This window comes from Letharia lupina, assembly GCF_014066315.1.
Source record: "Letharia lupina isolate WasteWater1 chromosome Unknown contig_20, whole genome shotgun sequence".
Classification (NCBI taxonomy): domain Eukaryota; kingdom Fungi; phylum Ascomycota; class Lecanoromycetes; order Lecanorales; family Parmeliaceae; genus Letharia; species Letharia lupina.
In genome coordinates this window covers 1338961-1352557 of record NW_023502989.1, presented here as the reverse complement: position 1 = coordinate 1352557, position 13597 = coordinate 1338961, and the positions used below count along the sequence as shown (strand labels likewise).

The 13597-nt window shown below is 49.4% G+C and overlaps 5 protein-coding genes across 5 annotated transcripts; 2 read left to right on the top strand and 3 right to left on the bottom strand.

Moving 5' to 3' along the window:
* Positions 1–225: 225 nt before the first annotated feature.
* Positions 226–1962, bottom strand: HO133_005223 (uncharacterized protein; the record flags this gene model as incomplete). The annotated part of the gene is made up of 5 exons (XM_037296134.1): positions 226–355; positions 418–757; positions 824–1194; positions 1247–1616; positions 1671–1962. The coding sequence occupies 5 exons, from the start codon at positions 1960–1962 to the stop codon at positions 226–228; spliced, it is 1503 nt and encodes a 500-aa protein (XP_037148832.1).
* A 1793-nt stretch (positions 1963–3755) lies between these two features.
* Positions 3756–4505, top strand: HO133_005222 (uncharacterized protein; the record flags this gene model as incomplete). The annotated part of the gene is made up of 4 exons (XM_037296133.1): positions 3756–3806; positions 3880–3986; positions 4172–4324; positions 4457–4505. 4 exons carry the CDS (start codon positions 3756–3758, stop codon positions 4503–4505), a joined length of 360 nt encoding a protein of 119 aa, XP_037148831.1.
* A 193-nt stretch (positions 4506–4698) lies between these two features.
* HO133_005221 (uncharacterized protein) lies at positions 4699–8895 on the bottom strand (the record flags this gene model as incomplete). Its single annotated transcript, XM_037296132.1, has 11 exons — positions 4699–5357; positions 5410–6011; positions 6064–6206; positions 6263–6521; positions 6571–6674; positions 6721–6945; positions 6993–7064; positions 7112–7230; positions 7281–7746; positions 7795–7983; positions 8041–8895. The coding sequence occupies 11 exons, from the start codon at positions 8893–8895 to the stop codon at positions 4699–4701; spliced, it is 3693 nt and encodes a 1230-aa protein (XP_037148830.1).
* A 991-nt stretch (positions 8896–9886) lies between these two features.
* HO133_005220 (uncharacterized protein) lies at positions 9887–12641 on the bottom strand (the record flags this gene model as incomplete). Its single annotated transcript, XM_037296131.1, has 9 exons — positions 9887–10029; positions 10164–10280; positions 10449–10780; positions 10928–11354; positions 11485–11630; positions 11679–11744; positions 11798–11810; positions 11958–12255; positions 12330–12641. The coding sequence occupies 9 exons, from the start codon at positions 12639–12641 to the stop codon at positions 9887–9889; spliced, it is 1854 nt and encodes a 617-aa protein (XP_037148829.1).
* A 223-nt stretch (positions 12642–12864) lies between these two features.
* Positions 12865–13528, top strand: HO133_005219 (uncharacterized protein; the record flags this gene model as incomplete). The annotated part of the gene is made up of 3 exons (XM_037296130.1): positions 12865–13041; positions 13091–13273; positions 13322–13528. 3 exons carry the CDS (start codon positions 12865–12867, stop codon positions 13526–13528), a joined length of 567 nt encoding a protein of 188 aa, XP_037148828.1.
* Positions 13529–13597: the final 69 nt, after the last annotated feature.

The following is a 13597-nucleotide window of genomic DNA, read 5'->3' as shown; positions in this document are numbered from 1 at the left end:
ATTCAGCGAATGGCGTAAGGTGTATGGAGTATGGTGCGTTGAATGGAACTGGCCGCTGCCAACAGAGAACAGCCCTAAATCACGTGGGCGAGCGCCTTTCCCGTCTTGGTCCGGCTGGTGTTCATGAAGGAGAGGAGGAATGACCCTGTCTAATAATGTTGCTGTCTATCAATGCCGCTGTCTATAACAATAACTCAGGGTTGCGAAACCTCCCGGCCTCATAGTTCATGCTTCACCGTCATAGCTCCTCCAGTCTATCTTGATCGGAGGAGGATCCCGGCCGAACTTCAATAAGCGTTCTGGCTCCTCCCCAACGCTCTTCAGCTCTTTGATGAATGACGCACCCCAGAAAGCACTACAACGGCTTGATCAGTATTCGCTGTATGGGCATTAGTCGACGAAGACGCTCGAACATACCTTGTGTTGTTCTGAACATAGCCGTTCATCTGCTCGAACCGTTCGGCTCGTTCCCAATTTTCCATAGTAAGAGCTTTTTGCATGGCCCTTGCCATCTCGTCTATGTTCCACGGATTGACAATAAGGGATCCAGTGAGACTCTGAGCTGAGCCGGCAAACTCACTAAGTACCAATGAACCATGGCGCTTTTGTTGGCAAGCGATGTATTCAAAGGATACTAGATTCATCCCATCGCGGGTTGATGCAATGACGCAAGCATCCGACATGGCGTAGAGAGCTAACAACTCCTCGAAAGCCATGGACTGATGCATGAAGTGAATTGGTGTATACTCGATCGTTCCTAGAAGAGTAAATTGTTAGGACATGCGCTATCCCTGAGGGAAAGGCCAAAGCGAGGCTGGCTCACCGAATTTTCCATTAATTCTACCAACAAGCTCGTTGACCAGCACACGAAGATTTTGGTATTCTTCCACTTCACCACGAGTGGGAATAGCAATCTGTACCAAGACAACAGACCCAACAAGCTCGGGATGGTTTGTCAGAAGCACTTCCAAAGCCCGAAGCTTCTGCGGAAGTCCTTTGACATAGTCCAACCGATCGACGCCAACCATGAGCTTGCGTCCCTTAAACTCGCGTTCGAGCGCTGCTATCCGCTCCTGAACTTTGGTCTCGGCAAGAGTTTGAGTGAATCGCTCTGGTTGTATACCGATAGGAAATGTCCCAACATTTACGATCCTGCCCTGGAATGTAACGTTTCGACTCGTCGTCGGCAGACCACTTGGTTGCTTGTTAGCCATCATTTTCCTCTTTGCCCAGAAATCATGCTTACAGGACGCTAGAGCAACTGCTCAAGAAGTGGCGTGCATAGGAATTTGTGTGGAACCCAATCAGATCGCTGTGCAAGACTCCAAGCAAAATCTCATTCCGGACAGGCAGAATACGGTAGACTTCCGAGGAAGGGAAGGTCGTGTGGAGGAAGAATCCAATCTTGACGTTCACATTGGGACCGATTTCCTCTCGCAGCATGGATGGCACAAGGAAAAGATGGAAGTCATGGATCCAGACAATATCTCCGTCCTTCACATCTTTGGCAACGGTCTTAGCAAATATCCGGTTGACCTTCTTGTATGCTGACCAGGCATCCTCGCTGAAGTTCATCTCACCCGGGTGATAGTGGAAGATAGGCCATAGAATGGAATCTAGTGAAAGGCGATCAGCTCATGTCCGTGTGTGTAAGGCTAAAGGAACCCTACTCGCGAAGCCGTTGTAGTAGCGGTCCGCAAGCTCGTCATCGAGAAAGACTGGTACAGATGCGAAGTCGTCTCTCAACCGACTGGACAGGGCAGCAGTCTCTGCTTCAGGAATCTCTAGACCGGGCCAGCCGTACCATGTGTATGGTATTGTCTGCGATAGGCCACTTACACCGCTTATCAAACCACCTGAGCCTTGAGAAAAGCTGTACGACCCTTCCGTGGACAGCTTGATGACGACAGGAGTTTTGTTAGAGACCATCAGAAGACGAGGAGCACGTTCGGGAGAAGCCATGATGGAAGCGACAGACGGGAGATGATGCACGCAGTCGTTTGAAGAAATGATGTGGAAAGAATATGAAGGATTGAAGACACTCTCAAGGGTAAAGATAATGGTAGTTGTATGATGAAGTGGGACAGACGAGTGTGAGGTGAGGTAAGCGATTTTACATGGTAACTAACGGGAGGAAACATCGCCGGCACCGACTTAGGGACCGTCGGAAAGGGAAATGACGAGCGCTGGATTGAGTTGAATTGGAGTGGATTGGTAATTTTGGGCAACTGCATAGCTATGCTGACTACCGTGGGAAGGAAGCATGAGCCTGATCATCATGTATTGATCATATTGCTACTCTTCGATCTTCAATTTGCATTTGATACTCGGTCAGAAAAAGTAGTTGCGGTGCAAGATTGAACATTTCTCGAAAATGATTATGAAGAATAAAAAATGAAAAATGGTGGCAATTGTTACTGGCAATGTCCCGCTCAGCTAAGCACTCATCCGATGATACTCCATCGACGCATTTTCCTAAAGGCTCAGTCAAAATCAACCTTTAATCACTTCTAAGAACAGGTCACGTCTAGGCCACTTAATCCTTGGGAGCCATCTTATACTTTCCCAGTCCTGGCTACAACGCTCTCACACCGCAATCCGTGATATACATCTCCCAGTGTCCCAGCAGCGCCTCGAGCTTCTGCGGTCACTTCTCAGCGAGGTCTTCGATCTCACCAGGATATTTCGACAGATCGTACAGCTGCCAGGCTTCCGTACCTTTCGGCTTCGAGATGGAGTGTGCTTTTCAGTTGCCTTTCCGGATAGCACCTCGGCGGTAACAATCCCAGCTTTGCTCGTGCAATTGCTCTTCATGCCCTTTGAGCCATTGAGACATGCCCTTCCCTCGCACGAGCACTGCCTTGCAGCCCTGGAAACTTGGCGCAGGATGTTGGATAGTTGCTGTCTCCAGGATGATAGGAGCAATTTCCATCGCGGTCGCAGAAATTATCGACGACCTCTTTGGTTCGCAGTCCTAGGAAATGGGTAATGCAGGGCACTCGGTCACCTCCCTCAATTGTATACGCTTTCTATAGGCGCGAAGGTGCAGTAGCAGCTTGCGCCCACCGAGGTCCGTACCAAACGAAAGAGGCCTGGTGGCCGATATCCTCTAGGCCGCTGTTATAGTACTGACCCAAATGCTCCATCAGTGGCCCTTTCACCATCGGATATGCCTCATAAGCTGCCTCTTCGGCTCAATCGTCACTCACAGATATGATACAGGGGTCCTCCTACTCGCCTGCACTTTCCAGATGATCTACGACTCTCCTCACATTATGATCATGACCCTCAACTGAACCTGCATACACCTCCAGTGCTTTGCACGCCATCATGCGTCCCTGCTCGGTCATCTCTTCTTAGCCCGTCCCCCCATCAGCAAAGACGGGATGAGAGTATCTTCATAATTCAACTAAATCCACAACTCAATTGGGAATACGTCTCTTGCATACTACTCTCCTCGAGTCTTGGAGGAGAGCCTGGCAATTATGACTTTTGCGGCCGGGCAACGGCATCTCTACAACGTAGGATAAAAATTTGTTGCATTCTAGCGGAAATTTTGGGGTATGGAATATATGCAGGAATTAGAAAATCAGTAGCATGCCCATCACTGAGAGACAAGGCATTTGTTTCGTCTGAAGTCGTCGCATTTGATTTTCAGAAGTGATTATACCTAAACCAGTCTAGCCCAATCCTCAACCTTCCTCCCAGGTTCACCGTAGCTCGAGCATCTCAACCACCCTCGGTCCCTCAAAGCCATGGCTCAGGACCTCCCGCCATCCGGCGGCTACGAGCCCGTACAGTACAAGGTCAGCCTACCGCTCATACCCATTGCCAACTGACGCCAGGAAAAACAAGCTGACCGAATGTCCCATCCAACAGCGCAACCTCCCCGCGCGCGGTTTCCGCCCTTCCTACTACCTCTTCGCGATGGGCCTCATCTGCACCTACGGACTCTACAAAACCGGCAAGGGGATCAGAGAGCAAAAGTACGTCGTCGTCATCTCCTCCGACCCTTTCCACCCAGCGTCGGCAGCCGACGAGGGCGTACGGAGACGGGATTTGGGGCTTGGGCTTTCCGTCTCGCCCCCGGTGCGGGGATAGCAGGAAGGATCGGAAGGGGCATTCGGCGTCAATGGGGTCTACAGCGGGCTGACTCGTTGGCCCGGTACAGTGAACTCGCTCGGGAGAAGATGTGGGCACGCATACACCTGATACCCATGCTTCAAGCGGAGGAGGACCGGGATCTGGTGCGGCGGACGTGGGCTGACAAGGCGAGGGAGAAGGAGCTGATGGGTGGGGAGTCGAAGGTCTATCATTCGGACAGGTGAGCTTTGGTTGTCCTTTCCGTGGCTGTGAAGGCGGAGGAGGAGAGCTAGGAGTGTGCTTGGCTCCAATCATGAGAGCCGGGGGTGACCGGGCTTTGAGCATGGGATTCGCTGACACCTTTGGCCTACAGATTCGTTCGCCCTACGTATACCATCACGCCCAAGAACGTTACGAAGTAGAACAATCACTGTGGAGAGGATCGATGGAGTCATGGCGTCCACCGATGTACTATTTGTACATAATTGTGAAACCACCATCTGACTGAAAATCGTGGGTATCGCTTAAATTGGCACAATGCACGCTGCGTGATGTGAGAAGTTTCCGCCGCCAGGCTATTGCGCAGCGCAGTAAACGCCACTTCCTTGTGTCCCATTATCCAAACATAGCAGCAACTCCTCCTAGATCTGGGCTCAGTTCCCTTTTATCGCTCGCTTGGACGTCGACCGTCATGTATTTCTCTTGTAAAGCCGATCTCAATTTCTTTGCATCAGGCTTTGGAAGCTTGCCCTGTTCGTGGATGGCAATGCCTCTGAAGCCTTCTAGGAGGTCTAGAATGATGGCTCTTTGCTGTCGAGTATTCTGCTGTGCCCTGAAGAGATGGCGTGTGGCACGATCTAGCTTCTCAGGGGCCATCTCAGGCAAGGAGAGAAGGATCTCTTTCGGCCTTTCTGTGCGTGGTGTGTAGGAGATGAGGATGCTTGCAATCAGCTGAGCGAAGTCCTTCTGCAGCTCCACAAAGTAGGGGTCATGCAACGACGTAATGCATGCTTTGAGGACTTCCGTGGAGATGAATTCTCGTACATCGGGTTCAACAGGGCCATCGCCAGCAAACTCAGGGACTATCGAACGCAGGACTTTGGCGATGAGAGAGCATGCTCGGGTGTCACGCATACGCAACGCATGGGTGCAGAATAGTATGACGGGCTTCAGTATTTCTGGGGTCCGCAGTATGAACGATCTTGGTGTGTTTGCACTTGGACCTGCTGCATCGCCATTGATCTTATCGGGTACTTCTGGAGCAGCTGGGGGGTCTATTGATCGTGGATTATTATCAAGGTAATCAAAGGATGTGCCGCGACTTACTCGGTCTTGCTGGCTCGAGAAGCCCGACTACCAACATCACCGAAGCCATTGTCAATTGCCGCAGTATACTTTCATCTTTCATCTCGCTCGTCAAGTCATCATCCTCTGAGGCTGCTTTGCTTCTCTCTTCGATCCTTTCCCACTCCAAGCTTGCTTTGCGATCGAGTTGCTCAAATAGTGCCGACAGAATTGGGGGAAGAAAGTGATTTCGATATTTCTCCGGACAGTTGTCGATGATCGGCCGAATTGTATCGACCAGGATAGCCATTTGATGTGGGGACAATGCGCATGCATCAGCGAACAGAGCCTGAGCTAGTGGACCCGGCAGCTCTGCGAAGCTGTAAAAGTGCTCTCCAAGGAGGCTCATATAATTCAGTAGCCTGTATCCTGTTTCGCGGACCGTCCTTACAGTAGCTCTGATGGACGAGGCAAATCCCTCCAGAGTTGTCTTGGTATCTCCAACGCTGGCGTAAAACTCATCTCGGCTGCCTTGGGAGATGCCAACTTGCCAAAAACGGTCTGTGAGGATCCTGCGAACAACATCCTGCATCTCGGGGGGCAGAGCAGGCCAGTTGGACGGATCGTGGAAGGCTTGCGATTGACTACCGAGGTCAGTGATTGGCACGTCTCTTTCATTATACGATGCCTCCTCACCTGATGAATTTGAGTAGATTGGGCAGAATCAGGGGAATGTTCTTATGCCACAGACGGCATGCCATGTCGTAGGGCTGTGATCCTTGCTCCAGTCTTTCCACGCTGATGTTCATTACGGTTTTTGTGGCTCGTAGTGGAAGAGCCTACAGAATGTTAGCCACAAGCATCAATGCTGGTAAAGTGTAGGATACAAACTGACATCGAGTGCATTCTGCATTTGTATTTGAAGGGCCTTGCCCTGGTCGTCGAGTGGATGCTCTGACCAGTTTCGCAGTTTATTCACCGCTCGAGAACATAGATATTGCTGGAGGTTTTCGAGTCCGAGTAGTCTGCTAAAATTCTCGAAAGACGACAAGGAGTTGCTCAGGGTTCTGTCTTGCCACTGATCGATCATTGGCTGGAGGAACTGATCCAGTCGTTCTTCGCGCGGCCTCACGTCCACACTGGTCGCACGATGCCTTAACGATTCAGCTTTCCAATTCCGGTTACACGCTACTAGCAACTCACATGATGATGAAGAGCACTGAGGAGTAGCGGGCGCGTGTCTGCTCATCTGAAGCCACTGACTGACTGACTGACATAACCTTCCTCTCCACTTCGTCGAATATGATCTAGAGACGTAAGCACATTTCAAAGCGTTCTGAAGGTTCCACTTACAACAAGATAGTCAGGGAATCGCATAGCAAGCCTCTGCAATTGGTGAAGGGAGACAGCTTGGAGATCCTTGACGGCATCCGTATATGCCAGGCAGGCAGGATGCGCAGAACACCTTGTGTCTAGAATGTAGTCGAAGATCTTCAATGCAAACTGTGCATTACGTTTCAATGGTCCTATAGCAAATCCTACTGCAAGTTGAATCACTCGCTGTTTGATCATAGGGTCCTTCACTATGTGAGTTTGGAATTCTTCGTAGGACATGCCTGGCGTACCTCAAACATCAGACCTAATAGCCTATCGCACCACACTTGGAGATTTGAAGTCATGACCTCATGCTCATGCTCCTATTCATACGTCAAATTCTGACAGCTAGCACCAAGGATCGACTTACTGTTTGAGGATTACCCGAAGCGGTCAGCCATTTCAAGCAGCCCTTCAGCGCAGCCTCGATAACCGTGAATTGGGCATCGATCCGCAAGTAAGGGACAGATGTCTTCGTGTAGTTTGAAGCTATACAGTATGTGAATAGCATTCATGAACAATTCTGATTGCTTCCATACCTTGGAAGGGCGGCTCTCCGTCATATACGTGATCCAGGACCTTATCGGCTTGTCCAAGAATATGATATAATGCGTCTATGGGTTGTTTCTGAACGACGAGCTCAACAATCTGATTGCAAAACCTAGCATAATTACCAAGAAAAGCATGTCTTTCGGGCATTGTGTCAACGTCTTCGTTAAGGAAGACTATGCTTGGATTGCTTGAGTCCACTGGTAAGTCTTCGAATCGAACAAGGCGTTGGCTGCATGTTTCGAGCAAATCACTAACAAGAGCCATGATCGCAGGAGAGTTACCAATTTTGTCGGAACTAAGCAGCTTCACCCATAGATGTAGAGCCGGAATTGAGACATGGAGACTTTGATTCTTCATGACGTTGAGCAAAATGTCGAAAAAGCCTCCCCAGTTGCTCCCTTCTGGTACGAATGAAGGGCTTTCTTCCAGTAGTCTGCCAATATTGAATACCATCTGCCTCATAATTAGCAAATGAAAAGAGCCTTGGTGAGTGGCATATGCCTCAGAGAACCTCTTAAGAAGGAGGTATTTGGCTTCATCGATGTCAGTCGGATCAACGATCAACCACTCGTAAAGCTGCTTTAGCAAGTAGATAGTCTCGTCTTGGAACATTGGGCCTACTAGGTCCCTAAAATCATTTTCAGAGAACCTCGAACGGTTATACAGAGAGTATAAAGAGTCGACAGCGGCCTGGGCTTCTCAGTCAATGTCATAGTTACCAGGCGCCAACTCGGCAGACTTGCTCACCAGCTGGAGAGGGACGTTTGACGCTGCCAAACAAGCACAGATCCTATTTAAAGCATGGGTTGTGACCAAAGACCGGGGGATGATCCAGCTAATGACAGACTTGAAGGTAGAGAGAATTTTCACACCGCAAGCACGTCGGTTCTCATCAATCTTAGCGTCTCTGATGCACCACTCAAGCAAATCTGCCATGCGAGATAGCCATCCATCTGCACCATATCTCATACTAGCAGCGGTCTCTCGAATTGGAAAGTCCTCCGTCAGCACATTAGCTGGAGTAAAGATTTCTACACAGGCTCTGTTGAGATCACTGCCCCGTAGAGCTGCTGTGGTGTCGTCGTCCCCAAAGACTTCCTCCGACAGAGTCTCCAGAATAATGAGTACCAAAGCCTTCTGCACCATTGAGCCATCCCACAGCTGAACTAGGAGTTCGTCCATGTCCAGCCAGTCCAGACCCCAGCTTCTCTTGGCTATCTCCACCCATATCTCGGCAACCTTGTTGGTAATGTACGGTGGATCGGAATCGGCTGTACTGTGTGATAGGGTCACCACCCAGTCTCGCAGGGCCTGACTCTGCCCCGGCGTATACCCTGGCCATCTGTGACGTACACCGTATTCGATCAAGGATAAGCCATAATGACGGACAATAGCTGGCTGGTCTTTTGCTGAGGCAAGCGCAAAGCCATGATATGGGGCCTGTTCATCAGATCTGATCTCTTCAAGATACCGGGATGCATCTTGGCGGTGGGCGTTGGACGATCTGGGCTCGTGTATGATTTCCAAAGCTCGTAATATCTGCGTATGTATCTCAGGCTTGCCCTCTCCCGCATGGCCGTTTACGCTCGCATTGCCGTTCATCTTGGAATCTCGAAGCCTTCAGGGTTGTCATGGAGCGCATGTGTAGAAGAGAGGCCAACGCGGAAAGAGGTCTGTGCTGTGAATACGAGTAAGAGTCATTGAGGCCGGTAAGTCTGGTGTTAGAAGAGTACTGCTATCTGGGTCAAGAGTGTAACATGTTGAAGAGAAGCATTTTGAAGAGTTGAATAACACTTTCTTTCCTGTGTTATTGAATATTCAGTAAGTGGAACCAATCAACTAAGCGTCTTGAGATCTAAAGTAAGTAAGGTAACCAGTGGTCACGACTCACGAGAGGAAGATTCTCAGGCCCCGGTATCAGGCGTTTATTGGGCGCCTATTACCCCCCCAAGCTACGACGCACGAGGCACCCCTGCCGCCTACTTAGCCTACTTTACTTAGCTCAGACCTAAACCAATACCTTAAGGGGCACGCGGGTTTCAAAAAAGCCTGCACACCCCAAAATCTACAAATCTACCACAACTTGTCAACGAGTGGTCATAACAAAAGGCTTTCGCTATATATGTCAAAGATTACATCAGAAACAATAAGTCTCACCACAAAACATATTTTGTAAAGATAATATTGATGGAGTTATTTCAAAGAGTATCATTGGGGATTTCTTGGCGTGTGCAGGCTTTTTTGAAACCCGCGTGAGGGGTCATCTTTAGGAACAGAAATATGCGAATGCCCCGCACGATCCGTCATGGCACCAACGCTAAAAGTAACCCTCCCGAGTTTGTAGACATGCAGCAGAGAGACTACATTGAAGAGAGTATATACTTGAGCCAAGGCTCTGTTCTCCTCATGGTCGTACGGACATACTCTTACATTCTCTTATACACAAGTTTGTCCCAGCTTGTTTAGCTGCTCTAGGTAATCCCGTGGTATCAACCCATGTCTGCCAGCTATGCCTAAGAACTCCGTCTAAATGCGCAACCAAGATTAGGCTGATCGTCCAAGTCTTCCCTTCGCTCTGATCACTGGCTTCGTCCTATTCCTCATAGATCTTCACCTTCTCCGAGTACTCTCGGACGTTCGAAACATAGTTGTCCTCGATCTGATCGCCTTTGCCGCCTGCAACCCTTAATATCAAATCGTTTAGTGAGGACCGACCCAGGATATCGACGTGGTCGCCTATGGATGTCAGCAATGCGAGAACATGGCGAATCAACGTCCTTGTTTCATAGGATCATCGGATCATGGGATATTGAAAAACGGTGGAGGTAATCGCACCATCCGATAAAATCAAAGGACAGGGTCAGATTCACCAGTGTTTGGCCCACCTCTAGGTGAAAATCGATCAGGCTCATGCGGCATCTCATAAACCTTTATCTTCACGCCGGCTGGATTAAATCTCTTGAGATGCCATCCTTTAGCACACATATCTAGCACATTTCCCGAGTCAGCAATAGCATTCGTAAATAAAGACTTGGGTAATAAGACAGGTTTGAGGAGTAAACAAGGTGTCAAATGGGTAGTTAATCCCTCCAACATGCCTCGCGACTCAAAGAGCAGTCTCGAACAGGGACACATAAATCTGAAAAATGTCTTACAGCCGTTACTCAGCAGCGGCACCGTACCGTCACCTTCTCCTGGAATAACGCCATGATCGACAGCCCCCATCGTTAGAGATGTATCCATCGTGACATTCAAACTACTGTTAGGGTCTTGGTCTTCCCTATAGAAATAGCTACGCTCTGTGGATTTCCCGACGCCATAGAAGCAGAATATCTTCAGGTTCGGCGCGAGCGGAAGACGGGTTTCTAAGGGGTTCATCCACTTGCGGTGGTCCTTCTCATTGTCTTCAACTTCGGCGCTAGTATGTGCCACTCCATGAGAGTAATGATCGAGAACTTGGTCTTTGTACCAAGTATCACTGTGTTCGCTGCATTAAGACTTCGGAGTCAGTATTGCCTTTGAGGAGATAGATACCGAGTCACGAAACATATCTACGGAATAGACACTCCACAGACATGTTTCAAGACTCAAGACTTTATTCAAAAGAGGAAGCATGGCCTCTGGAAAAACGTACAGAAGATATGATATACTCTCCTCCACAGTGAGATTGCTGGGTGACTGTGTCGAGTTGCTCTCTTTAAAGTTAATGAACGTCCCAAAGCTGACTGTCTGATCAGGCTGATCATCAGGTGCCCAAGTTTTATTGCCCCACACCGCATTGCCACCTTTGGGTAGCATACTTGAAACGCCAGGCATGGACCTAAAGATCTCGCAGCGCTCATCCTTGCCGAGGAACTTCTCCAGACCATAAACAGCGAAGGCGTTGAGTTGCGCCGTGTCCTTCATTTCACCAGAGAGGACCGCCGGAAGGCCTTTAAGAGCGCCAAGCATGGAACCACTGACGTTGATCCAAGAGTCCACGTACTTATCGACCCAACCTGGCCCACCGTGTCCTGAAGCCTCAACCCAATGATAGAAGTAGAAAAGGACCTGAGAACCCACTTGATGATTTCGGAGTCAGCATTACTCTTTCAGGAAGAATGCTGAATCGCGAGATTGACTCTTGAGATATGTGTGACGACTCATAAGACTGCGTGGTTGGGGGAAATTGCCTCGGAAAGTATAACATACTGCTATGGGAAACGAGTACAACTTTTTCGTCTGATGTTAGCACTGCCGTTTCTATGTGAGACCTCAAGCGGCTGAAGTAATGATCACGAGTCTCTAGGTTGGCACAAGACAGTCGCCAATCGTAAGCAGCTGTGAATGCATTCGTTCTGGGCTATGTGAGCATTGCCTGCGCACATCGTTCAGGGTGTACTTACGGATCATATCCCAAAGTCGCCAAGTTCTCCAAAATCTTACCCCAAATCCAATACCCAGTGATGAAGCTGCATGGCTGTCAGTGCTCCAGCTCTTCGACCCCATTCGAACAGACCCTCACAAATCTGCAGCATCTATGTGACTTCGGGGTCAGCAGGTCTCTCTTGTGATCAAATCTGAGTCTTGTAACAGGTTCCAGGAGTAATCTATTCCTGCCGCAAGTCTTGCGATTCAAAATGCAATACACATTAGGAAGAAACGGCTCGGAAAACATAACGCACCGAACCCTTGCGCAGCCCTAAGCTTCACTCCCGGGGGATCGAGTCCAGTGAGCTTGTCCAGCATGATGTGCCTCTTCCAGCTCGCTTTATCCAACACCAGAGCCCTCATCATGCTCCAGCTGCCCCATAACCTTTTCCGGAAATACTGTATCGATTCTTTCTCTGTGCCCCAACTTTCTAGTCCAGTCGATATGACGCCCGGTATCATAATGACTGGATGCAAAGCCCGGACGCCTTGCGATTGTAGATGTAGGCCGACGGAGAAGGAGTCGTAATTGACGGTCTCGCGCTCATGTCGCTGTGAGCATGAGCTGTAGATTAGCTTCAGCTTGTGCCCTTCTCCAAAGACCTTGCAAGCGAGGCACGACGTACTGTTATGTCTTTCGCATCCTTTAAAATGCCCGCCGGTATGACATCGAGCAAAGATTCCATATTAAAATCTACCAGACCCTCGAGGTTGATAACATCATGCTGATTGGCAAAAAGTGCAGCAACGACTAGACCAAAGAGGCCCCCCAAACCAAAGATAGAAAATTGCCATCGCTTGCTTCTCTTCCCTTTGAGCTCTTTGAGACGTGAATGTGATACCAAGGTCACGGGCTCGCCCTTCGCTGGTGAGGGCTCGCACGAAGGCTCTGTGGAGGAAGAGGTGTCACCCAAGAAGCGACTCCTCAAGGTCGACATCCTCTCTTAGATAAGCCACGTTGAAGCTCAAGGAAACTGCTCGGTGAACGGACCGAGGAGAAGTCGACAATTGGAGAGATAGCTCGTACATAATATTAATAGCTTCGCGACGGAAACTCCCGGCACGGTGTTGCTGTCTGCGCCTCGTAGGGCTGACCATGTCAACGGCTTTGACATGACTGGAAAGTAGAGAGGCTTCAGACACACGCATTGATATCAAAAAATGAGCAAAGCTACCCTGGATGCGCCTGCAGAGCTTCGTTATGTCCAGTATCATAGTAGCAAAGAAAGGACATATCTTTCCGCCATACGGCAACTCATATCAGACGATCTCTCCGAGCCTTACAGCATCTACGTTTACCGGTACTTCCTCTACCAATGGGGCGATCTGTGTTTTATGGTAAGCGGGATTTTCAAAGGTCGTATGCAGTATTTGATCCAAAGGATAGGCTTTGGATGAGGATGAAAGTCTGATCGGCGTTGTTATCTCCAAGCTGGAACCTCATAGAGGTGGACCCATGAGAGGCTATATTGCCATGCTCGCCGTTAGAGAGGGTTATCGAGGGAAGGGGATTGCCACGCAACTGGTTCGAAAAACCCTCGACGTCATGATCGAACGGGACGCCGATGAGGTATTGCAGTCTCAGACCTGCTGCTAATTGATGCTGAGAATCACGCAGATCGCGCTCGAGACTGAGGTCACAAATACTGCCGCAATGAAGCTGTATGAACGATTGGGGTTTTTGAGGAGCAAGCGACTGCATCGATACTATCTGAACGGTAATTCCGCCTTCAGATTCATGCTCTTGATCAAGGAAAAATCGGCCGCATATGAATACGAGGACGAAGCACAGCCCCAGTTGCCCATCCGGCCACCTTCGACATGAACAGGGTATCTCTAGATATACATGATTATTCCTTGACTCTGACTCCAGACGCCCATGCCGATGGGACGC